At 40.3% G+C, this 26,442-nt stretch overlaps 1 protein-coding gene across 3 annotated transcripts in view; it reads right to left on the bottom strand.

The window, feature by feature from the left end:
- The window catches only part of SCN10A (sodium voltage-gated channel alpha subunit 10), a 93,108-nt gene extending 69,075 nt beyond the window's left edge, over positions 1-24,033 (bottom strand). For all 3 annotated transcript variants that reach the window (XM_043595720.1, XM_043595721.1, XM_043595722.1), the window contains exons 1-3: positions 23,764-24,033; positions 22,392-22,519; positions 19,276-19,356 (exon numbers count right to left, since the gene is read on the bottom strand). In XM_043595720.1, coding sequence (XP_043451655.1) covers positions 19,276-19,356; positions 22,392-22,519; positions 23,764-24,033 — 479 coding nt within the window. The remainder of the gene's footprint in view (positions 1-19,275; positions 19,357-22,391; positions 22,520-23,763) is intronic.
- Positions 24,034-26,442: the final 2,409 nt, after the last annotated feature.

The raw sequence follows: 26,442 nt of genomic DNA, 5'->3' as shown, positions 1-26,442 counted from the left end.
TCCAAGAGCCACAAGAGGCAGGAAACAGCTGGGTGTCATGGAAGAGAAAAGCATCTAAATCCATGAAAATTTTCTCCGGAGGACGGGTCTTGCCAGAGGAAGTCATATCCAACAGTCCTTTTAGTCTGCTGGGCACTTTGTGGGTTTGGAGGTGAAGACAGATCTGGAGCTGAGGTTGAGAGTAAGGTAGTGTTTCTCAAATGTTTAGAATCTCTCAATTACCTGTGGCAGTAGTTTTCAATCTCTAGCAAGTATCTGAACCACCTGGAAGGCTTGTTCAAACAGAATTCTGAGGTCCACCCTCCGAATATTCTAAATATAAGAATATTTAGTCAGTCAAGAGCAGGTCCTAAAAACGTGCATTTCTAACACATCCCCAGCTGATGTTAGTGCTGCTAGACTGCAAGAATTACCCCTCTAGGACCAAAGGGATTCAGATGCACACGTAATTTTGGGTACAGTAAGTTTTTTAAATTATAAAATCATAAACACAAACACCAGCGTTAAAAACGGAAAGCCTTGATTAAATATGACAGATCGAACGTATGTATTTACCTCTATCCTTTTTGAAATCCTTCTTAAATGTTGGTGGAAGGATTTTTTTTTAAAGCATAAATCCACGAGGACAAAGATAATGGAGAACACGACAACAGCATTTTGGAAACTAGAGAGCATGTGGATGGGTAGTCACTGACAAAGCAGACCCAAGAAAGCTGAAACCTGAGCCGGGAAGTGGGGAGTTCCCAGAAGCAAGCCAGCCCACACTGCAGGACTGCTCAGGACTTAGAGATACTAAATATCTCTGAAAGTGGCATTTGGGGAAAGTGTGTCAGGTAGAGCTGGATACTGTTTGAAAGGCTTTACAAGAAGCAGCCATTCAGTGAGGAACTTCCTCTCCTGCTGTGGAAATAGACTGGATGTTCATTCTTTCAAGAGTTGGACGAGAGAGACAGAGAGAGAGAGATTGCATGCTGAAACAGGAGTATAAAGGAAACTTTATATACTGAAAGGCACTCAGCCTGCCCATCCACCCACTCACTTCTGCTTTTAGTTAGTTTCTAGAAGCCTGTAGTCAGGTTAATAGCCCAAAAAGATGCTGTACTTTTTTTTTTTAATGTTTATTTATTTTTGAGACAGAGAGAGACAGAGCATGAACAGGGGAGGGGCAGAGAGAGAGGGAGACACAGAATCTGAAACAGGCTCCAGGCTCTGAGCTGTCAGCACAGAGCCCGACGCGGGGCCCGAACTCACGCGAGATCACGCGAGATCACACGAGATCATGACCTGAGCCGAAGTCGGATGCTCAACCGACTGAGCCACCCAGGTGCCCCAAGATGCTGTACTTTAATGTGAACTGCTAGCCAATGAGCATCAGGAATTGGAAGGATGCTTCTAACACCACAGACTAAAGCAACCAAAGAGGAAAGAAAGAAAAGCTAAAAAGACAACGCAGGGAGCAGAAGAAAAGTTGGGAAAAATTCTTATTAATATTTTTTAGAGAGTTAAGAAGATCCAGGATATGCAGAATAAGAACAGAAGGCTATAAAGACTATTCAAAGAACAAAACAGAACTTTTGGAAATAAAAATATGACAGTGAAAGTAAAACATTAATAGGAGAGCTGGAAATAAAGGTGAAAGAGATCTCATAGGAAGTGGGAAAAAAAGAAATGATGAGAGGTGGTTAAAAAGCATGAAAATTAGAGATGATGAGACCAGTAGGTACAATGTCTGACTAATAGATCTAGAACGAAATAGACCAAGAAAGAGACAAGGGAAAATTATCAAAGTAATAATTCAAGAAAATCTCTGCAAACTTCAGGATCTAAGTATTCAGTTAAAAACACCCACAAATGTCAAGAACATGAATGAATGTCAACAAATTTCAGAACATTGTGCACAGACAGAAGACCCCTACTGCTTTTGAGGGAGTGAAGAATCGCAGGTCATATCCAAAGGATTAAGAATCAAAATATCATCAGATTTCTCAATGGCAACCTTAGAGGGTACAAGACAATGGAACAAGTGCCTTCAAAATTTTGAGGAGAATAATTTCTCATATAGAATTTCTTCCCAAGCTCAACCGTTAGGATGAGGGTAAAATAAAGACAATTATGGATATGCAAAGTCTCCGAAAATGTGCTTTCCATCTAAGAAAGTTACCATAGGATGCTCCATCCAAACAAGAAAGCAACCAATAAAGAGGAAGATCTGGGGACGCAAGGGAGAGACAAACGGAATCCAAAAGAAAATGGAGAAGGAAAAATCTCCAGACAAGAGCTGCATATCATGTTCGAGAACACCTCGGCCGGACTGAGGCGGAAGCTAGAGGGCTCCAGGAGTGATTTCCCCAAGAAAAATGGGAACTGATGGGTAACCTGACATGATCCAAGAAATTGAGGCACGGATTAAACCCCCGGAGAAGAGCTTGGGAGCAAAGTAGTGATAAATACATAGAACATGAAGCAATGAAATCCTTATTGACTCCGGAGAGAGCAAAAATGTTGTGCTAAAGGAAAATGTCATCAAAGGACACTGCATGATACAGCTGTCATGTCATTTGCTCAGCAATTCTGTTACATAACCGTGTCTGTAGTCAGTCGATGTACATCTTGTCTGATTACCTAACCCAAAATGATAATATAACTGAAGCAGGCAGACAAGTGTGAGAGGAAAGGAGTGTGGGTACATGGACCTAATTCTTTTTTTTTTCCATAACAGAAAGCCAACAGATAACATCTAAAATGGAAGAATAAAAAAATACAGTATGAGTATATGACTAGAGATAGGGAAGTATCAGAATAAAGAGGTACAACATCTGAGAGGACTCGCCTCTGGAAATACGGGATTAGGGGCAAAGAGAAGAGCCTGAAATTGTACTTTTTGTTAGAATCTTTATAGAACTCTGCGACCTTTTAAATCACGAGCCTGTGTATCTTATATAAAAGTAACAATCGCATTAAAAAGAGAATAGCAGTAATGCCTGTTCGTATCTGCGAGAGAGAAGGAGTGTTTGAAATTATTCACGAAGAAATCTATATCTGGCTGGCTGGCTGCTTGAGCTGTCAGCTTCCATATCTTGTGGGTTCCCCCCCCCCCGACTCTTTATGTTTTCTAAATTGGAAAATCTTAACTCAGAATTATAGGTTGTTGGGAAGCTTTGACGGATATTTCTGGCTTTTCAGATCAAATGCAGATCCAGAAATTATGGAGAGCATTCTGAAGACTATTTTCAGTGCTTCGCCAGAGAACGCCAGCCTAGGCTGAACACCACCCAGCGCTGGAGGGTTAAAGGTCGCAACCCGGGGGACAGGAGCTGATGCAGTCACGTCCTCTTTCTGGCAGCCCTTGGCCCCGAAGGTGTTTCTTGGTGTTCTGTTGCGGCATGTTGATGTGAGTTTTTAAAATGCAAAAGATATTCCTGATGAAGGAAGAAGATCACTGGGTATTGAGAAAAAGTCAAGCTCTAAGCCCTGGAGCTGTTTGCCCCACTTCCTCAGTTTTAAGATATCCTGATGCCCACTCATGAAAAAATCTCGAGGTTAGGTCCTAAAGGCAAAGATCCATACTATTCAAAATCCTGAATGTATTACTAAGACACATTGCGTGTATTTGGAGAAACGGTCATTTAACAAGGTTTTATCCCTTATTTTATTTTTTTATGAATATAATTTACTGTCAGATTGGCTCCCGTACAACACCCAGTGCTCAAGCCAACAAGTGCCCTCCTCAATGCCCACCACCCATATTCCCTCCCCCCCGCCCCCCCATCCACCCTCGGTTTATTCTCTGTGATTGAGTCTCTTGTGGTTTGCCTCCCTCCCTCTCTGTTGGTAACTATTTTTTTTTTCCCCCCTTCCCTTCCCCCATGGTCTGAAAACACCATAAGCCTTTTTGGTTTGCCAGCCAGAGCAATTCAGTGTGGGAAAACAGAACCTCACTTTGATTTCAGCCCTGGAGGCTGAGGAAACTCACACTGTGAGGCCACAGTTTGTATTCACAATTTCCACTGTGTTGCTCAAAGGCAGTAAAGGGTCTGAAGACATGCTTGTGGACCCCCACTGTTTTCCACCAGTGAAGGGTGTACTGCATTTGGAAGGAACGTCTTTCATTTGTACAGTGATGCCTTTCCTTGCTGACCGCGTGGCTGGAGCTTCTTCGGTACCAGTTCAATGTATCTATTTTTTTTTTCCGATGGTGGTGAAATATACATAAAATAAAATTTACTGCCATCACCGTCTTAAGTATGCAATTCAGCGGCATTAAGTACATTCACAACATTGCGAAATCACTACCACTCTCGTCTCCAGAACTTATTATCCCAAACAGAAGGGCTGTACTCCAACCACTCCCCATTCCTCCCTCCCCTGCTCCCTGGCAACCTCAATTCTACTTTCTGTCTCCATAAATTTGCCTACTCTAGGTACCTCATCTAAGAGGAATTATACAAATCATACAATTCGTCCTTTTGTGTCTGGCTAATTTTACTCAGCGTGATGTTTTAAGGTTCATCCATGTTGTAGCATGTGAATGCTACATGAATGAATCTCATTCATTTTTAATGCTGAATAATAGTCCATTGTCCATACAATGCATATATCACATTTTGTTTATGCATTCACCCACCGATGGACATGTGGGCGGTTTCCTACCTTTTGGCTTTCGTGAATAATGCCGCTATGAACATTGGTGTAGAAGCTAACATACCTTCCTAAAGTTTCCAAGCTGATCTTTAATTAATTAAGCCAGAAGTCTCTTCTTTTATTTTTATTTTTTTTTAATTTTTTTTTCAACGTTTATTTATTTTTGGGACAGAGAGAGACAGAGCATGAACGGGGAGGGGCAGAGAGAGAGGGAGACACAGAATCTGAAGCAGGCTCCAGGCTCTGAGATGTCAGCACAACGCCCCACGCGGGGCTCGGACCCACAAACTGTGAGATCATGACCCGAGCTGAAGTCGGACACTCAACTGACTGAGCCACCCAGGCGCCCCTATAACAGTCATTGAGTTTAAATGGCAGTCACATTATAAGAAATCCAGTGGTTCTGTTAAAGGAATTCTACCAATTTCTTCCTGCTTTCTTTCCAACTACAATATTTGTCATTGATTTGGAAGCGGGTTTCATGTCTTACCAGCAAGGGTATAGGAGGAATGGGCACACTATAGTTTTTGATTCTTTTCAACCTTTAACATCAAATTTGGCAATTTGTACTGGAAAGCCTGATTTCGTTTTTGTACTAAAAATAGTCAACTGGTTTAAAAGTGAGGTCAATAAGCTTTGTTGGAAAATACTATGGCAGTTTGGGTAGCTGATTATTATTATTTGATGAAAATGTTATTAGCAGATAATAAATTGGGAACTAGGACAACAGGTTCACTGACCCAATAACATTCAACGATCATCTTTCATTGTCATGCTATTTTCTCATTTATTTTTTATCTGCTTTTGTGAGATTATCCACATCCATCGTCCACATGTCTCATGACCTGCAGATTCCAGCTTTGTATTTATGAGAGTCCATTCATTATTTACATTTGTGACCTTATTTCATATTGTGAGGTTTACTTTTTCTATTTTCATCGCTATTGTTGTATTTCTGCAAGCCACTTTTGAAATGATTCCATTTTTTGAACTGTGATATCAGGCAATGCAAGTCTAACAAATGTAAACAGTAACTGTCAGATGACAATCAAACACATTAGGTAGAATAAGCTACCCATGATCAAGTCCAGGTTAACCAGTAGGAGCTCTCAGTCCTTGAAACACACACACTGTTTTTAAGAACGTGAAAAGACAGAAATTCTATGAAAATTATGGTCAGTCTTACATGTCAGACTTTTAAATTATCTGTGCTTTTCCTTCTCAATCTGTCAAATGGTTTAGAGGCTAATGATTTAGAGACTTGTGACCAACAGAGGTCCCTGGATAACTTACTGAGAGACATTGTAGGGGAGGGAGAGACCTGAATTACTGTGCAAAACAGAGTGAGAGGAATCTGGAGTTCCAGGGAACAATACCGAAGGAAGACAGTGAGGCAGAGACATGGAAAAGCAACCCAAAGGGATAATTTATGAGAGAATATTATAAAGCAGCCTCATTTACCAAGATAGATCAAATGAAATACTGGCAAGTTGAATCCAGCAATGATCAAGATGGAGCCATTAAAACTAGATTGGCAAATTTATTAAAGTAACCTTCTATATTAACAGGTGAAAGAGCTAATGATAATCTTAATAAAATAGAAATATTGATGAAAACCAACACACACTCGTAATGAAACTCTTTACATCCTTCACACACTTTCATTTTTTTGAAATTTAAATCAAAGTTAGTTAACATATAGTATAATAATAATTTCAGGAATAAAATTTAGTGATTCACCTCTTACAAATAACACTCAGTGCTCATCCCAACAACTGCCCTCCTTAATGCCCTCACCCCTTTAGCCCATCCCCCCACCCCAAACCCCTCTAGCAACCCTCAGTTTGTTCTCTGTATTTAAGAGACTCTTATGGTTTGTCTCCCTCTCTGTTTTTATACTAGTTTTGCTTCCCTTCCCCTATGTTCATCTGTTTTGTTTCTTAAATTTCACAAATGAGTGAAATCATATGATATTTGTCTTTCCCTGACTGATTTATCTTGCTTAGCATAATACACTCTAGTTCCATCCACATTGTTGCAAATGGCAAGATTTCATTCATTTTTTTTTGATCGCTGAGTAATATTCCATTGTGTATGTATATACCACATCTTCTTTATCTGTTCATCAGTCAAAGGACATTTGAGGCCTTTCCATACATTGGCTATTGTCGATAGTGCTGCTATAAACATTGGGGTGCATGTGTCCCTTTGAGTCAGCACTCTTGTACCCTTTGGATAAATACCTAGTGCAATTCCTGGGTGGTAGGGTAGTTCTATTTTTAATTTTTTGAGGAACCTCCATACTGTGAAACTCTTTTTTAAAAAATATATTTATTTATTTTGAGAGAGAGAGAGCAAGAGCAAAAGAGGGACAGAGAGAGGGGGAGAGAGAGAATCCCAAGCAGACTCTGTTCTCACACCACAATCCCACATGGGGCTCAATCCCAAGAACCATGAGATCATGACCCGAGCTGAAACCAAGAGTTGGACGCTTAACTGACTGAGCCACCCAGGTGCCCCATAATGAAACTCTTAACAAACCAGAAGTGGAACGAAATTTCCATAACTTGATAAAGGCTAATTATAAAAATCCCATAATCATCATGATAATAGTGAAAATTAGAAGCATACTTTTAAAAATCAAGAGCAAAGGAAATAACACTCATTACCGTAGATTCAATTCAGCATTGTGCTGAAGGTCTGGTCAGTTCAGTAAGACAGGAAAAGCAAACAAATGGTATAAGACTCACAAAGAAAGAAACAAGTTCATCATTATTTGCAGATGATGTAATTGTTTAAATAGAAAACCCAAGAGAATCTACAGGAAAATGTTGAACTTGTTCAGGAGCTCTGCAAGGTTGTTGGGTGCAAAACCAATATGTAGACATTAATAACATTGACATATTTTAGCAATAAAAATAAACACTCAAAAGGACAACCACAATGATAATGTACCTAAGGATACGAAATGTAAGTCCTTTACATAAGACATAATGTTATAGAAGAATATAAAAGAAGGCCTGTATAAATTGGGAGATATGCCATGCTGATGTGAGGAAAGGCTTGACATCATACATGTGGCATTCTCCCAATGGCAATAAATAAATTCAGTGGATCTGCACTCGAAGTTTCAACAGATTGGTAAGAAAAAAGCTTGAAAACATGACCCTTCGATTGATATAGAAAAGTAAAGAGAAGGAAGAACTGATTTTCTTTTTTTTTTAAGTTTATTTATTTATTTATTTATTTATTTATTTTCAGGGAGGGAGGGACAGACAGAGGGAGAGAGAGAATCCCAAGCAGGCTCTGCTGTGTCAGTGCCAAACCTGACACAGGGCTCGAACTCATGAACTGTGAGGTCATGACCTGAGCTGAAAGCAAGAGTCAGACACTTAACTGACTGAGCCACCCAGGTGCCCCAAGAACTAACGATTTTCAAGAAGGTAAATAAGGATGGGTGTTTTGGTCAACCAGATCAAACCAGATCAACCAGATCAACCAGATTATCAAGCATTCAGATCAGTGTGGTGTTGACTGACGGAGTAACAAATAAATAATCGGGAGAAACAGACCTGAGTATGCATGAGAATCTGGTGCAAGATGGAGGTAGTGGAAGGAATCACTTTGAAACAATGATCCATTAAAAATGGTGTTGGGATAATCCACACAGAAAAATATTAGAAGCTTATCTCAAGCCATGTGTGTGTGCATTCAAGTCTAGGGGGTGGTGTGAAATATCTAAATGTAGAAAGAAATATTATGATGCTTAGCAGAAAATACAGAATACCTTTATGGAATACTATATAGCAGTAAAAAAAAATAAATGAAATAAGTCTACACGTATCCACATAGACCAGTCTCAAAATCACAGTATTGATTTTTAAAAAGCATCAGCTAAACACTGTTATTCAACATGGCATTGGAAGTTCTAGCCTCAACAATCAGATAACACCAAGGAATAAAAGGCATCCAAATTGGCAAGGAGGAAGGCAAACTTTCACTCTTCACAGATGACATGATACTCCAAATGGAAAACCCAAAAGATTCTACCAAAAAACTGCTAGAACTGATCCATGAGTTCAGCAAAGTTGCAGGATATAAAATCAATGCTCAGAAATCAGTTGCATTCCTATACACCAATAATGAAGCAACAGAAAGAGAAATTAAGGAATTGATCTCACTTACAACTACACCAAAAGCCATAAAACACCTAGGAATAAACCTAACCAAAAAGGTGAAAAATCTATACACTGAAAACTATAGAAAGCTTATGAAAGAAATTGAAGAAGACAAAAAAATGGAAAAATATTCCATGCTCCTGGACTGGAAGAACAAGTATTGTTAAGATGTCAATACCACCCCCCAAAATCTATATATTCAAGGCAATCCCTATCAAAATGACACCAGCATTCTTCACAGAGCTAGGACAAACAATCCTAAAATTTGTATGGAACCAAATAGCCAAAGCAATCTGGAAAAAGAAAACCAAAGTTGGAGGCATCACAATCCCAGACTTCAAAATGTATTACAAGGCTGTAATCATCAAGACAGTATGGTACTGGCAGAAAAACAGATGCAGATCAATGGAACAGAATAGAGAACCCAGAAATGGATCCACAAACGTATGGCCAACTAATCTTTGACAAAGCAGGAAAGAATATCCAATGGAAGTAAGACAGTCTCTTCAGCAAATTGTGCTGGGAAAACTGGACAGCGATATACAGAAGAATAATCCTGGACCATTTTCTTATACCATACATAAAAATAAACTCAACATGGATGAAAGACCTAAACGTAAGACAGGAAGTCATCAAAATCCCTGAGGAGAAAGCAGGAGAAAACCTCTTTGTCCTTGGCCACAGCAACTTCTTACTCAACACATCTCCAGAGGCAAGGGAAACAAAAGCAAAAATCAACTACTGGGACCTCATCAAAATAAAAAGCTTCTGCACAGCGAAGGAAACAATCAGCAAAACTAAAAGGCAACCGACGGAATGGGAGAAGATATTTGCAAATGACATATTCTATAAAGGGTTGGTATCCAAAATCTATAAAGAACTTATGAAGCTCAACATCCAAAAAACAAATAATCCAGTGAAGAAATGGGCAAAAGACATGAATGGACACTTCTCCAAAGAAGACATTCAGATGGCCAACTGACACATGAAAAAATGCTCAACATCACTCATCATCAGGGAAATACAAATCCGAACCACAATGATACCACCTCACACCAGTCAGAATGGCTAAAATAAACAACTTAGGTAACAACAGATGTTGGCGAGGATGCGGAGAAGGAAGATATTTTTTGCACTGCTGGTGGGAATGCATACTGGTGTGGCCACTCTGGAAAACGTGAAGGTTCCTCAAAAAATTAAAAATAGAACTACCCTATGACCCAGCAATTGCACTACTATGTATTTGTCCAAGGGATACAGGTATGCTGTTTCGAAGGGACACATGCACCCCAACGTTTATAGCAACGTAATAGCCAAAGTATGTAAAGAGCCCAAATGTCGATTGATAGATGAATGGATAAAGAAGATATGGTATATATATACAATGGAGTATTACTCGGCCGTCAGAAAGAATGAAATCTTGCCATTTGCAACTACGTGGATGGAACTAGAGGGTATTATGCTAAGTGAAATTAGCCAATTAGAGAAAGACAAATATCATGACTTTGCTCATGTGAGGAATTTACAATACAAACAGATGAACATAGGGGAAGGGAAGCAAAACTAATCTAAAAACAAGGAGGGGGACAAAACATAAGAGACTCAAATACAAAGAACAAACTGAGAGTTGCTGGAGGGGTTTGGGGTGGGGAGATGGGCTAAATGGGCCAGGGGCATTAGGGAGGACACTTGTTGGGATGAGCACTGGGTGTTATACATAGGGATGAATCCCTGGAATCTGCTCCTGAAATCATTACAGCACTATATTCTAACTAACTTGGATGTAAATTAAAAAAATAAAAAATTAAAAATTAAAAAAAATTAAAAACAGCATCAGCTAAAGTGCACACAACATGGCATCATTCATATTCATTTGAAAAGACACGAAACAGTACTTTATGTGTGCAGTGCCAGGGAAACATTCCCCTGTTTGCCATGGGTTTAGTTTCATTTCATGTGTTCCTTTCTAGGTAAGAAAATATTTATCTTTCCGCTGTGCTTTTCCCTGCAACCAAATTGCTGTATTTTGTCAAACGTTTCCCCAGCTTCTCAGTATGGTTAGTGACGGGCATCCTAGGGCCATCAAAGGGCCTTTTGAGTGACTCTTTATGAGCTTAGGAGGTAGGCATGGTAGAATATCCCCCTGCATTTTTCATGTCCAACTGGGCTCCAATCTGATATATCCTTCCCCTCTGACTGCAGTGAATCTCCAGTTTCTTTCTTTTTTTTTCTTTTTGCTTTTTAAATGTTTGTTTATTTTTGAGAGAGAGGAGGGGGGCAGAGAGAGAGGGAGACACAGACTAGAAAGCAGGCTCCAGGCTCTGAGCTGTCAGCATAGAGCCTGACATGGGTCTTGAACTCACGAACTGCAAGATCATGACCTGAGCTGAAGTCAGATGCTTAACCAACGGAGCCACCCGGGTGTCCCTCCAGTTTATTTCTGAGCGTGTGCGCACACACACACACACACACACACACACACATGAAACAAGCAGATAGATAGGCAGGTAGGCAGTCTTTACCAGCAGGCAGCAGTATAAAGCTAATGTTTCAGGGATGTATAATGTCAGGGGGGGGAGATAAGAGATGGGAAACGCTCGTGTCCAAAACATTGTATCAAGAACAGGGTGGTAGGAACCAGCTTCTGATTCCTCACTGGCTATGATCTCCTCAAGAATACGCAGCATGATCTTTGTAGCCCCAGTCTATCCCAGGGACATTTATCCTTTTCCTTTGGGCTCCCAGCAACCAATGGCTGTTATCAGTTTGCATTTCAAAAATAAAATCTGGAATCTGATAATTTTCATGAGGCCAGGATGCTGAACATCCTCCAATACCTGCCACATAAGTTTCTAGAAATAAAACCAGAGAGGTAGATTTTTATCTCTTATGTATATATTTTTTCAACATGCGTTTATAAAAGAAGCTTTGTCAACAATTCAGTTCATGCAAAATCTGATAAAGAATGAATTTAATAATAGTGGGCATGGAAACTGGTACAACCTTGGAAAGCAGTTTGGTGATATCTCAAAAATTAAAACCGCATGTCCCTTTGACCCAGTCATTCCACTTCTGAGAATTCGTCCCTCACATGTACCCATGTTACTGTGCAAAGATATGAGCAAGGAAGGACACTCACTGAAGAATCGTGATGGCAAAATATGAGGATTATCTTGATTAGGGCCAACATAAATGCCTATTAATAGGATAATAGTTAAATAAACTTGGCCTCATCCATGTAAGTGAAATCTATTCAATTTCTATGGAACGTAGGCTGCTAGGATTTTTGCTGGGATTTCATTGACTCTGTAGATTAATTTGGGTAGCACTGGCATTTTAACAGCTGGTGAGTCTTCTAATCCCTTCCTTAACATGAGATATTGTTAATTTTTTAAATATTCATTTATTTATTTTGAGAGAGAGAGAGCGCGCGTACGTGTGTGAGCAGGGAAGGGGCAGAGAGAGAATACTAAGAAGGCTCTGTGCTGTCAGTGCAGAGCATGATGTGGGGCTTAGTCCCGGTGACCATGAGATCATGACCTGAGGCGAAATCAAGAGTTGGATGCTTACCGGACTGAGCCACCCAGGAGCCCTGAGATATTGTTAAAGTTATTTGATGCTTCTAAAATTTCTCTCAGTAGTGTGTTGTCATCTTTCAGTATAAATGTCTTACACATATATTTTACAACAGCTTTTGGATTTATTATTTCTACTGTTTTTCTATTTCTTAACTTGCTCTTTTTTCTTTTACATTATTCATTTGTTTTCCTTTCATTTATTTTATTTTTCCTTTTTTAGCTTTATATCAGGTGCTTAAATAATTCTCTTCATTTTATACTGATATAAATATTCTCTGCTTCAATACTATGGATTAACCCCTAAATACATCTTTAACCTTATAGGTGCTGGGTATAGTTTTTAAATTTTTTCTTCCCTAGAAATTCTATAATTTGAGTTTGTAGTATTTTTTAATCTAAGAGTTTAAAGGTTTTCAACATTACCAAATGGAAAGGCCTTTCTTTTTTTTTTTCTTCTAATTTTATTATTACTTTATCACAGTGTGATGGGAGAATGTTGCCTGTATTATTGTTGAAGTTTTGTTGTGATTTAACATTTGGTCAATATGTACGGCAGTATATTCTCCATTTTTCTGGGAAAATGGAGTTTGATATATATTAATCAGATGTGTTTATGAATTACATATTCAGGTCATCTATATCTTTACATACTTTTTAAACACTTGGTCTGTCATAGGCAGAAATTAATTATACTCTCTGGTCCTTGTAATGTTTTTGTCTATTTACCTTTATACTGTTATGATTTTTGATTTATGAACACCGGCGTCACATTATTTGTTGCAAAGACACACATTACTCTTTTGGATTATTTTGCATTACAAAGTGTCATTTTCATCCTGTTTAATGAGTTTGGGCTCAAATTTCACCTTCTTTGATATTCACACCTCATGTCCCTCCCTTCCTGTATGCCTTTGCTTATATCTTTGTCCATCTTTTTTTTTAAGTTTATTCATTTATTTTGAGAGAGAGAGAGAGAGAGAGAGAGAGAGAGAGAGAGAATGTGGGGGAGGGGCAGAGAGAGAGGGAGAGAGAGGACCCCAAGCTGGCAGAGCAGAGCCCCACGCGGGACTCAATCTCATGAACCATGATCAAGAGTTGGACACTTAACCGACTGAGCCACCCAGGTGCCCCTGTCCATTCTTGAATTTTGACTTCTCCATATGACCTGGAGCAGTATACTGTTTATTCAACATACTGGGTATTGCTTTGTTATGTCACATATTTGTGAATATGTGTGATTTTTTTTTGGAACAGAGGAGTCAAATCCATTTATATGTATTGACATGACAGATGTGCTTGATCTTTGTTTATATAACTTCAAGTTATATATTTAATAGTTTTTTAAAACTATGGCATTGTGTGACATGTTTGATTTGCTTCTTGTGCACAGACGATTCTAAATTTAGAACAGTGTTTATTTGAGTTCTATTGGTTGCCTTTATAAGTACAAATTCATAATTATAACTAAAACCGTGTAGTGCATTTTCCTTAGTACACTATATAATATCTCTTATTTCCATTTGTTAACTCTCTTTCTTTTCCCACCCACCTTATGCATCACCTGATTGTGTTTCATCGTACGCTCTTGGTGCTTACCTTTCTACTGTTAGATAGAATCATTTTCCCTTCCTTGATTTGTCTACTTTCAAGAATACTCTTCCACTTCTTGCTATTATAGAAGCAGCAGCAAGTGAGCGTACCCCGCTCCCACGATCTTTCCTCTTTCCACTCCCAGTTATTGTTACTCGTATCATGTCCGCATTTTCAGGGCCTCTGTGGTTTTAGGGGGTAAAATGCCTCCATCGTCATGTTTATCCCTCTCTGCCGGCATCTCCTTTAACAAGTCCTGACGAGCTGAGTCATTTTGCCAGGCCTCCACCCACTTTTGGCCTTCCGAGATTGTTTTGACATCTTTGTCCTCTGTGCTTTTCTTTCTCCTTCTCTTTGTTCTTGTATATTTATACCATTCTTATTCCCATGCTGTCATTTTATTGGCGTTCTGAGAGGGTTGGGGTAAAACATATGCATGCTATCTTCCATATTTAACCAGAATCCCCAAATAACTCTTACTTTTGAAAGAAAATGCTTTGCCTTAAAAGTTCAAAATAAGGATAGAGATTTTTACATGCTATATGATCTCAGCCTATATATAGTTAAGGAAACTGCAGGCCCCAAATGGTGCCATTTAGAGTTCCCAAACCAGGGCTTAAAACCCAATCTTTACAGAGTTTCCATCTCCCCAGAAATGTGGCCTTGACTGGTCAGTCAGGAAATTGTTCTCTCTGTCAGCACCAAAGAGCCTGTCACTGGGGTCCTCCCCATCCCCAAAAGAAAGGTGAGGTGACCTACATGCGAAGACACCTGCTTTTTCCCCTAGCAAGCTGCCTCCCCTGGAAGAATCCTTTTCCTTTGCTAATAACTTTCATTCTCCTGCCTATAAAAACCTTCCACTTTGTACAACTCCTCTCTACTTGCTAGATGGGCTGCTGCCTGGTTCACCAATCATTTGATAAAGCCAATTCGATCTCCAACTTTATATGTATGGAGAGAGAGAGAGAAAGGGAGAGAGAGAGGGAGAGACAGAGAAAGAGAGAGGAGAGAGAGAGAGAGAGAGAGAAGGAGAGAGAGAATAAGCCAAAATACCAACAGTGATTTCTCGACCTAATTACTCTCTTCTGATTTGTATTTTTCAGTAGTCTGTATTTTACGCAACGGCCGGTTTTAAAAAATCATCTTGTTTTTAAGCTTTTTAGTATGAAATGTAATGTGCGTGATAAAAATGCACATGGACCATAAATTAACTGTAAAATGAAAGCTTGCACATTAGCTTGGGCTACCATAAAAACACACCATGAACTGAGTGGTCAAAGCACAGAAGTTGCCTTCTCACAGTTTCAGAGGCTGGAAATTGGAGATGAGGGTATCTCCTGGCCAGGCTCTGGTGAGAAGCCTCTTCTTGGTTTGCTAAGGACTGATTTCTTGCTATGTCCTCACATGACAGAGAGTCCTGGAATGCATTCCTCTTCTTACAAGGACACTGGTTCTATTGGATCACGGCTCTGCCCTTCTGACCTAATTTAACCTTGTCACCTCCTTAAAGGTCCCTTCTCCAATACAGTTACTTGGGTTAGGGCTTCAACATATGGGTTGGGGGCAGGGTAGCATAATCCAGTCCATAGTGGCTGTGTGACAGCTACTCATGTCACTAAATGGAACATTATGAGCACCCCATAAGCCCCTTCCCAACTGTGTCCTCCCTCCTCTGCCCTAGAGATTTTATTTATATTTTTACCTCCAAGTAAGCACCTCTAAACAAAATAGTTAAGTTCTGCTAGTTTTTAAATTTTGTATAAACGGAATCATACTTATGTAATCTTTTGTGTCTGGCTTTTTTCATCCTTGTTTTGTGGAACAGTAATTTACTCATTTTTATCGCTATACATTATCCCATTTTAAGAATATAAGAGGGATATTTAATGCACCAAAAATTTTTGGACATTTGGGTTGTTTCTAGTTTGGGGCTTTTATGGACAGTGTTCATAAACTTTCTCGTTGCTATATCCTGGTGCCCATACATATTTCTGTTGAGTTTATGTACCTAAGAGTATAATTAAGAATCACAGTATATGTGTGTCTTCACCTTTATTAGAGGATATCCACTGATTTCCAAAGATGTACAAATTTACATTTCCACCAGCGGTATATGAGTTTCTGTTGCTCCATACCCTTAATACTTGGTATTCTCACAATTTAAAATTTTCCTCATCTGATGAGTAGATAATAATCTCTCAGTGCAATTTTTAAGTGTTTTTTTTTAAAGTTTATTTATTTATTTTGAGAGACAGAGAATGTGGGAGGGCAAAGAGAGAGGGAAAAAGAGAAAATCTCATGCGGGGCTCAAACCCATGAACCATGAGATCACGACCTGAGCTGAAATCAAGAGTCAGGTACTTAACTGACTGAGCCACCCAGGGGTCCCAATCTCTCTCCGTGTAATTTTAATTCGCATTTTCTTGGTTAAGAAAAAGGTTAAAGATATTTTCATATGTGTATTGACCATTTGGGTTTCTGCTTTTGTGAAATATCTATACAGATATTCTGCTCACTTCAAAATTGGTTGCTCTGATGTATTTCTAATTGACTTGCAGGATCAGTCTTCTGGATATAAACACTTTTTAGGTATATGTGTTGCAAATATCTCTTACTCAGTAGGCTTGCTTTTTCACTCTTACAAAGTTGCCTTCTCATGAATAGAAATTCTTAATTTTAGTAAGCTACAATGTATCAGTTTTCCCCTCTGTGGTTAGTGCTTCTTGTGCCCTATGTAATAAATCTTTCCCTAACCTGAGGTCATGAAGACATTCTCCTTTTGTTTTTGCCTAAAAGCCTTCTGTTTTTGTCTTTCACAAAAAACTTTAACTATTCACCCACCTAGAGTTGATTCTTGTATGCGGCATAAAGTTGGATGTTCAAAGTAATTTTTCTATCGAGATACTGAATTCTCCAGCATCTCATATTGAGGACTGCCCTGTCCCCACTGCTCTGCGGTGCTGCGTTTAACGCAAATTCGATGCCTGTATGCGAGCCAACTATTCCGTCCCACTAGTCTGACTAATCTTACCCTCCGCTGCACCTGGTTTCAATTATTGGAGCTTTAGGGTACATTTGTACACCCAGTAGGGCCAGTTTTCTTCTCCCACCTTGATTTTCTTCCTCAAAAGTGTCTTGGCTATCATTTGCTCTTTACATTTTTATATACATCTTAAGGTCAATTCATTGAGTAATAAAAAAAAAACTTGTTGGGATTTTGATTGGGCTCGCATTAAATTCATTAGTCATTTTGAGGAGTCTTACAATATTGTGACTTTGAATCCGGGAATATAATACATCTCTCCATGTATTGGGTTTTCTGTCATATCACTCAGTATTTTTCATAATTTTCTTTGTAGAGATCTTACTCATACTTTGATAATCTTGTTTCTAGATACTTTTATTGTAAAATGCCACTGTAAATGGTATTTTTAAAATTTATTTTTTATTTATTTTTGTAAATGGTATTTTAAAAAACCATTGTTTCTTGCTAGATATAGATATGCAACTCATTTACGTATATTAATTTGTACCCAGTTACCTTGCTATGCTGTCTTGTTAACTTTGATAGTTTATCTCTAGATTATGTTGGTTGCTTTATGCACACAGTTGTATCATCTGTAAATCATGGCATTTTTGCTACTTCTTTTCTTATTCTTTCTTTTCCTTGCCTCCCTATGCTGGCTAGGCTCTCCTTTACAAAGTTAAACAGAACTGATGAAACAGACATCTTTCTTTTTTTTCTTTTTGTTTCTGATCTCAAATGGAAAGCTGGCCATGTTTCACAATTAAGTATGATATTTTCTACCTCCTTCAGTGTCATTACCCTTCACCAGAGCACAGCCATTCCCTATATTCCTTCCTTTCTAGATATTTCTAATCACAAGCAGATATCAAACTTTATCAAATGATTTTTCAGCATCAATTAAGATGACTACATGATTATTCTCTCTAATCTATTCATAAAATAAAACACAGGGGCACCTGGGTGGCTCAGTCGGTTGAGCGTCTGACTTCGGCTCAGGTCATGATCTCACGGTTGACGAGTTCGAGCTCCACATCAGGTTCTGTGCTGACAGTTCAGAGCCTGAAGCCTGCTTAGGATTCTGTGTCTCCCTTTCTCTCTGTTCCTCCCCCACTCCCACTCTCTCGAAAATAAAGATTTTTTAAAAATTAAAAGAAAGAAATAAAGCATATATTGGACCCTTGAACAACACAGGAGTTAAAGGCACTGACCCCCTGCACAGTAAAAATCTACATATAAGTTTTGACTCCCAGAAACTTAACTACTAATAGCCTACTGTTGACAGAAGGCCTTACTGATAACATCAATAGTCAATTAGCACATATTTTGCATGTGATATGTATTAGAGATCATCTTCTTACAGTAAAGTAAGCTAGCAAAAAGAAAATGTTATTAAGAAAAGGAAGAGAAAATACATTTACAGTACTATACTATATTTATTGAAAAAATCCATGTAAAAAGTGAACACACACCAAACCTATATTGTTTAAGGGTTAACTGTATTTTCTATTGTAGCATGCATTAATGTTATAATCAGAAAAAATAATTTTTTTAAATTTAAAAGGTGGAAAAAGGCAAAGCTCTACAGAGTTCCTATTATTATACCAAAGGTACGTCAGTCTTGCACGGAGCTAGGGGCACCTCTCTCGGATTTGTTGGTGCAGGATGTTTCTGGAAAGGCCCCACTATGTTCTGAAACTACAGAGGTTCCATCTGCTAACCCAGGGAAATAGAATAATCTCAGGAATATTAAGGGCACTTTGAAGTGTATGAGCCATGATAACATAAATAGCTTCATTCACGGGTAATTTTCTGAATATGTTCCAGAACCATTTGTTCTTCATTCCATCTCAATTTTGCTCCTGCCTCTCAGAGTAAGCCTTCCCTAAACTTGGTTGATGTGTGTACCTAGCAGGTGAATGTGGGGAGTGGGTGGTGGCAAGGCTCATCTGCCCAGGCCACCCCAGAGTAATGAAATCAGACCCTCTGGGACTGAGACCCAGGCATTAATATTTTAAAAATCTCCCCCAGGGGATTCCAAGGCTGAGAACCACTAATCTGCAGTTCTTCAAAGCTGAAAATCACATGTGTGTTTATGAACCAAAGTCCACAGAAGAAGGAAGTATCTAACCATCATAAAGTCTGCAATACTCAAACGAGACCAGCAGGAAAAAGACAAGAAAAAAAGCCACCAAGGGAAGGAAGAGACGAAGAGGACAGAAAGAGGAGGCACAGGAAGGACAGTGACAGCAAATCTACTTACTCAATTCTCTCTGGAAGCTCGGTTTGGGTCATGCCCACACAATTGACCAAAATGGTGACCGTAATAAATAAACTGAACCACCTGAGAGGGCCGCGTTAAGGAAGAGCTGAGAGTCGCCATGTTTCTCTGACATCATCCACGATCACCTTGACACTGAACTACTAAATTCATAGCTTTTAGCTAGGATCAGCTTTACGGCCTCGTCACATAGCAAGTGCTGGCATTTACTGAGTGCCTATCCTGGGCTGGCTACTTCGTCCACATTATTTCTAACACAACTGAACGTATAGGGAGCTATTCTATCTCCATGTTGGAGCTGAGAAAATGGGCTGAAAAAGCTTAAATAACTTTTCCTAGGTCATACAGCCAGTCAACCATGGTGCTGAGATGTGACCTCAGATTGTTTGATAACAGAACCCGGAGCAAGAAGGAAGGAAACAAGAATCCTTTCTCCAAAACGGCCTGCTGCCCAGACACCTTCATTTCACTATACAATATATTCTGGAATTACATCCAGCCAATGCCTCTTTTTTCCCCAAAAGATGAAGAAAATACTCCTAACAAGTTAGAGGTAAAGGGAGGGTTACCAGCTTTCATGGGAATTAATTCAGTCAGATTGTTTTCCTGACTTAGCTGAGATCAGTCACACTGAGGAAACAGACCTCTGGCTAGGAATGGTGGGGGCAGGCACGGGAAGGAAAATGCTGGATCCAGGAGAAAATTCCAGAGAGGAAATTTCCAGGAGAAAATTCCAGATGGAATCAAGCTGTGGTAGACAAGTCTGTATAAACAGAGAGAAGAATTTTCGAGGTTGCACCAAGGGACTACCACAAAGGGAAGGAGGAGACAGTGAGGAGGGCGAGTGGAAAGGGGTAAATAGATGGAAAGAAAGGTTGGTAGAGAAAACCCAGAGATAAATTTCTCCCATTGGACGTTTTTTCTCAGGACTAGCGTGAGTTCCTAACAATTACTTCCTAAAGAAAAACAAAGCCCAAAGATAAGCTTGACCTACAGAGAGAGTGAGCGACTCATCTTTCATCATTTCAGTTTGAGCAGAAGTATTTAAAGCTATTTTAGTTTTCTGTAAATGTCTTTAATGTGCCCTGTTTTACAGTTACTTAGGAACACATCTATTTTGAAAAGGGAAATTCTGCTAATTAGACCATATTTTCCTGTTGACTTGCAATTAAATTAAGAAATGTGTTCACATGGGGGGAAAATGTTAACCCAAGGATTAAATTAAAATTGTATCTCCAACTCCACAAACCTTTAAAAGTAATGTATTAGGTATAATGTTACTTGTGGAAACATGCATAGAAAATTTGATTAGAATTACAGTTTGGGTGAGATATTAATAATAAGACACGGAGAATTCCATAGCTTGAAGAATATCTTTTGGGAGTGGAGCTACCAAGTTCATAAGATTTAAATATATAAATGCAGGCTTTTGCGAGAAGGAGACTCTCAACGGCTTTTCTGTCCAGCTATGACTCCATCCAGCAATTATGATTCATCATATCTCAAGATGAAAAGAATATTCACTGGTCACTTGGCTCTTTAAAGGGATTTTATTTCTAATTAGCTGTTTCTTACAGCTAATTAAGATGTAACTCAACCAGGATGCATGGAGAGGAGTTTGTATATTTGACGTTTTTCTTTATTTGTAGTTTTTATGTAATTGGATATGTATTTAAAAAAAAAACAACACCCAAGTAGAGATGACATACTGAGCGAATAAATTACCTCAGTTCATTTCCATTAACTGCCTACTTACTTATCGCTGATACTGTTCTAGGCAGGATGCAGGCTGGACCTCTTAACTGGCTGTGTGACCTTGGACAATTTATTTAATGCCTTTGAATAATAGTTGCATCATCTGTAAAATGAGGATGCTAGTCCCTTCTTCAAAGATTTCTGTACCTGTGACCGTGATGATGCTTAGGAGGTATTTAGCAAATGGTAGCCTACTGTTACCATTACGTATCCTTATATAGGATCAGAAAATCCGAGACTGAATTAAGAAAATATAACTCCCACCGCGTGGCCACAAAGGCAAAGAAAATATAATGCAAGTACACGGAGCAGCAAAGTTTCACACTGAGAGGAGTCCTTGCCAGTTACCCGCTCGCTGAGCGCTGTCCAGCAATCCAGCAAGCTGCCCCAGAAGGGCAGGGAGAGAGCTCCTCTTACTGGAGTCTCCCAAGAAGAGGCTGGCTACCATCTGTCAGGCAGCTGAGGCAAGGCTGTTCTTGCAAATCAACCTCCTGGAAGCCAGGGCTGAATTTGTCATTAGGAACTTCCAATTTGGACAGTCACCAGGGAAGATCCTCGGAAACCGAGCCAAAGTCTCTTTTTTGACCTAGTTTGGCTTGCCTTGAAAAACAAAACAAAATAAACCAAAAACTGAAGGCAGATTCTGGAGCTACCTAAAAGCAGTTAATAAAACACAGACATTTGACTGATTTGTCTCTAACCATTACCATATTCCCCAGTGACATGAACCTTGGACTATTGACATTTTTTTGGTCTACTGACCTTTTTAACCTGCTTGCAGTTTGGGGGTAGCTTGGGATGTTGGCCGTGCCCCATGACCAATGTGGTCCCCCTGAGACAATCTATGCTCCACCCACTGTGGTCTGTCCTCTTTGTCCTCTGGCATGTCTTGTTTTTTTGCCCAATAAACAGCCACTTCCCAGCACGGCTAAGGCACAGAGTAAAAACCCATGCTGATCTCATCTGCCCAAAGAACCCTCAGGGCCTTCTGACTGGTTATTATGTCATGAGACGGGCAGGCCTCATATGGCAAAAATATGCCTGGCTTTGCATCAGCAAAGCTCCTTCATAAGGAGGACATTTTTGGGGTCGTGCGTGCATAGGTGTGTCCCAACTAGTTTAGGTGAACCCAAACCCACCTGTGGCTTTGCATGAGCACCTCCTCTGTCTTGGGACTGCTATTGAACACAGTAAAGCCACAAACACTTTTTCCTTCCAATTTAATGATTTCATTGTTTCAGGATTCCATTAGAGAAAACCTCTATTGCTAACCTCTGGAGAAGGTACTGGACACTGGGCAAAGCCTGATTCTAAAAGGAATCATGTGGAAGAAGCAACAGTGCAAAGGATATGAGTGGACAGACACTTTGATGGCTGTTCTTCTGATCAGGTTGAAAGGACTGAATAACCACAGGGCCCGAGTTGCACTAAACCGAGAAATGGTCCTCCCTTTGTTCAGCACCATAAACGTCTACAACAAAACAAAGCAGAAGGACCTACAGTGAGAAGCATGGTCTTCACACAACCAGGTTTTTAAGCATGCATGTTGTCATCTCGGGCTTGTGAGCAAGAAGGGTTCTGGGAACCATGCATCCATCAGTGGAGAGCCAAGTGGAAGGGTAGAGTTAGAAGGGATCAGGGATAAAGAGCCATATCCTCACCTTCCTAGCAAGACCCCAGTCCCCATGGGTGGCTGTGCATCAGGATGAGCCCATTAATAGTGCCCAATGGGCAGGCAGCTGACGTGGGGCTGGTAGGATGCATCAGGCCCACAGCCAGGATTCTGGCAGCAGGAAGGTGGGTCTGGCTGCATTACATTCCTCTTCTGATCAGTGGATCATCCCTGGTGCTGGGGTACTCCCTCTACTCTCCATTTTCTAGGTCTCGCTTTTGAAACCCTCCACTGGTTCCCTGTGAGCATCTGGGAAGGTAAGCGCTCTTGGCCCATGAGAAGAGGGAGAAAGACATTCCAGTGCCTTTTTATTTTCTCTGTAGACCATATTTGAGATGGCTAATTCGTGTCCCTCAACTCCCAAACATGCACACATTTTTTTTTTTTTTTTTGGCTGCGTGGAACATCTAAGACACAATACAAACAGGGAAATTGTCATGAAGCAGCTCTTACTTAAACTAGTGGTTCTCAAATGTTTTGATTTCAGGACCCTTTAACACTCTCAAAAATTATGGAGGGCCCCGAGGAGTTTTTGTTACTGTTTATACCCTTTTGCTTATACTGCGTGTGTGAGTGTGTGTGTGTGTGTGTGTGTGTGTGTGTGTTACCCCCGAACCCACTGAAACGGCTTTGGGAACCCCAGGCGTTCTGAGATAATACTTTGAGGACCACTGGTTTAAACCATCCTAATTTCTGTTCCCCTTCCATACTCTACCCCCACCTACAACCTCAGGATCTCTGCTCCCCACTAGCAAAGAGACCCAACAGGAGATCCTAGGCCAGTGGTCATCCAAGAGAATAGCCAGCTTCCTCTGAAAAATTTACAGCAATTGTTGCTTTTGAGGATTTGAGTTTAATTAGCCTCTCCCATAAATATTATAAAAATGCAAAGAGTGTCAAAGAGATGAGTTGGATACATTTGTCATTAACTGAGTCTAGCTGATAGCCACATCATCCAGGTGCAGGAGAACTCCCTAGGCTGAGTGGGACAGAGGCTTCCTCTCCCAGAACTGAGAACAGCCTTTCAAGCCAGTCACCCTTACCCGGTGTGTGCTGTAGAAGGGGTCCAGATCCTCCAGGGGCTCCCCAACCAGCTCTGCAGGGAGATCACCATAGAACTTGGGCAGCTGGTTGCAAGCTTTCAAGTCTAGCTGGGGCCGAGGCTTCTCTTCTTGGTCCTTCTGCTCTCTGTGCTTATCTTTGGCTTTCTTTGCTGCCTGCTTGGCAGTAATTCGCTTTTCAATCTCCACCAGGGACTCTGGAGTGAATCGACGGAAGTTGGTAGTTTCCAGGGACCCAAAGGGGAATGCCATCTTCTCATTCTTTTTCAGGAAGAATTTATACTCTTATGAGAGTGGATATCACCACAGAGAGGTAACAGCCTGCCCACTGGCCCCCTCCCTCCAGTTCTTTCCTAACTGACACGTTGTTGCTAGAACAGCCTCCTGACCCAGTTCCTTCCTCAGTAACTCACACTGAGCTCTCCCCAGAGCCTTACTGCCCTGTGGAACTCTTGGGAGACTGTTTATTCCATCCTCCTCCAGGAATCTCAGGATCAAGCTATGCCCTCCATGAGCTTATAAAGCATTACTCCTTCGTCTTTTGTAACACCACCACCACTGCCACCATCACCACTGCATGATTTAGCCATACTGCCCTGTCTTCTTGTTTCTATCACCACTGAGCAGTAGGCACTCTCCTGCATTCATTAAAGACTGGCTCATGTGATCTGTGGCAAAAACAATGCTAGTAAAAATTTCCCCCTTTGAAAAGCATTTGTTAAAAAGTATGGAAGACATTAGCATGTTTTATTGTCGTTTTGTTATGCACTGGGTGCTTCTAAGAAGGGACAACCATTCCTAGATGTGACAGCAAGGGAGAGGAGAAAGCCCAGCTCCTTGGCACATGGCTGCATTTGTCAGCTGAGAGTGTGCTGTCAGCTGAATGCTCTAAGCTTGGCAGCATATTTGTATTTTTTTCTGTTCTTAATAAATCACAAGATTTAATTTTCCTAAACAGTTTTTTCTTCTTTGAAAAAATCATATGAATAAGAGTTTGCTTATTTCTTCAAATGATTGATTCATGGGCCCATTTTTTGCCGTTTGTTTTCATCTAAGTGCACCCACATCTCCTGATAGCCTATCGATGACTTAATAGGTCATGATGATTTTAAAACTGTCCTATGGTCCCATAAGTTGGTAAAATCCTGATCTAATACATGATCTCTAATGCTGCCAGACAGGATCTTTGGGACTCTGGTCCACCACGGTCCATACAAAGCCTGAAAGGTACTCCAATGACTAGGTTTTCTATGGGCTGCGATGTTCTCAGGAAGCTTGCCACCACTAGCACTAGTCTGGAAGCAAACAGAATGTTTGCCATCACAGATGGGTAGAGCAGTATATGTGGCATTCTTTCTACTTACTCTAGGGAAGTTAGATCTGAAAGTCCTGCAAGAGTCATCCATCCTCTTAGTTCTCTGCAGTCACCATTGGCTCTGTGGATAATCTCACTTTGCCACCTGCTCTAGTGCAGTGATCTTCAAAGGCCAGTGCACAGTACGGTGCTGCACCAGCTGCGTCATTGTCACAGGGGACGTGAGTTAAGATACAGATTGTTGGACCCTACATGCAAAGATTCTCATTCAATAGGTCTAAGGTGAGATCTAGGAGCTGCATTTTATAAGCTCATAGCTGAAGCTGTTGAAGGTGTTCTATCTTTGAGAGGCAATGGAAGCCAGTGCAACCGTGGACATGAGATGGAGCGAAGGTCAGGGTTACAAGATCAGGGTAGGATTTGATGACCTGCTCCGACAGCTCTACAGTCTAGAGGAAAGTCTTCCTGGATTCTGGAGGCAAGTCAGAAGCCAGTGTTGAGTGTATTAGGCAAGAAGTGACCTGGCATCAAGTGGCTGGGTGTTATTGTTGAGTGACCATCCTAAGAAACTGACTCCTCACAGGTTTTGTTGAGTCCTTGGGACCTCCACCCTTCTGTTATCGGAATTAGGGCAACCACTGGCCAGAAATTTCAGGGAGCTCATACTCAAGGGACAGGAACAAGAGTGGAATTTGGTTGTTTCCGAGGGTTAAGCTTCTGTAGGTATTTGCCTTGTATCTGGGATTTCTAGGCTACCAAAGGACCCACCGGATCTCTTCTGGATGGGCCATAAAGGCATCTTAACTCAGATTTCTAAGCTGTGGTGAGTAAGCAGTTTCTAAGAAGAAACAAAGTCAACCAAAGGTGATTGAATAGATAATGGGTGTTTCACATTTGTCATTTCACTGGTGATCGAAATACCTGGTTGGTCTTTAGCCAAGACCTATGGTCTAGGCGGGCCAGCAGACTCAGGGCTGCTAAATGGAGGTGGATATAAATAAGGGTACAAATGAGGGTCTCCTTGAGATGATAGTGGATAGGGCAGGTGTGATGCGGTTTATAATAAGAAATATGTATTTGGTCGTTGTCCCATTTCTGGCACAGAGCTTTTAAAACCTTTAGAATTTCCTAATTGATGTCTTGTGTATGTTAATGAGGTGCCTTTTGAAACTCACCTAAGGATGGGGGCTGATTGCCAGTGGAACCAACCATTAAAGGATTGAAGCTTTCAGCTTCCCACCTCACCTCTGACTCCCAGGGAGGTTGAGTTCAATAACCAATGGCCAATGGTTTAATCAATCATGCCTATATAATAAAGCCTTTATAAGAACATGAAAGAACAGAAT

Source organism: Prionailurus bengalensis, chromosome C2 (assembly GCF_016509475.1).
Source record: "Prionailurus bengalensis isolate Pbe53 chromosome C2, Fcat_Pben_1.1_paternal_pri, whole genome shotgun sequence".
Taxonomy (NCBI): domain Eukaryota; kingdom Metazoa; phylum Chordata; class Mammalia; order Carnivora; family Felidae; genus Prionailurus; species Prionailurus bengalensis.
The sequence above is the reverse complement of the archived record's forward strand: the minus strand, read 5'-3'. Positions and strand labels throughout refer to the sequence as shown.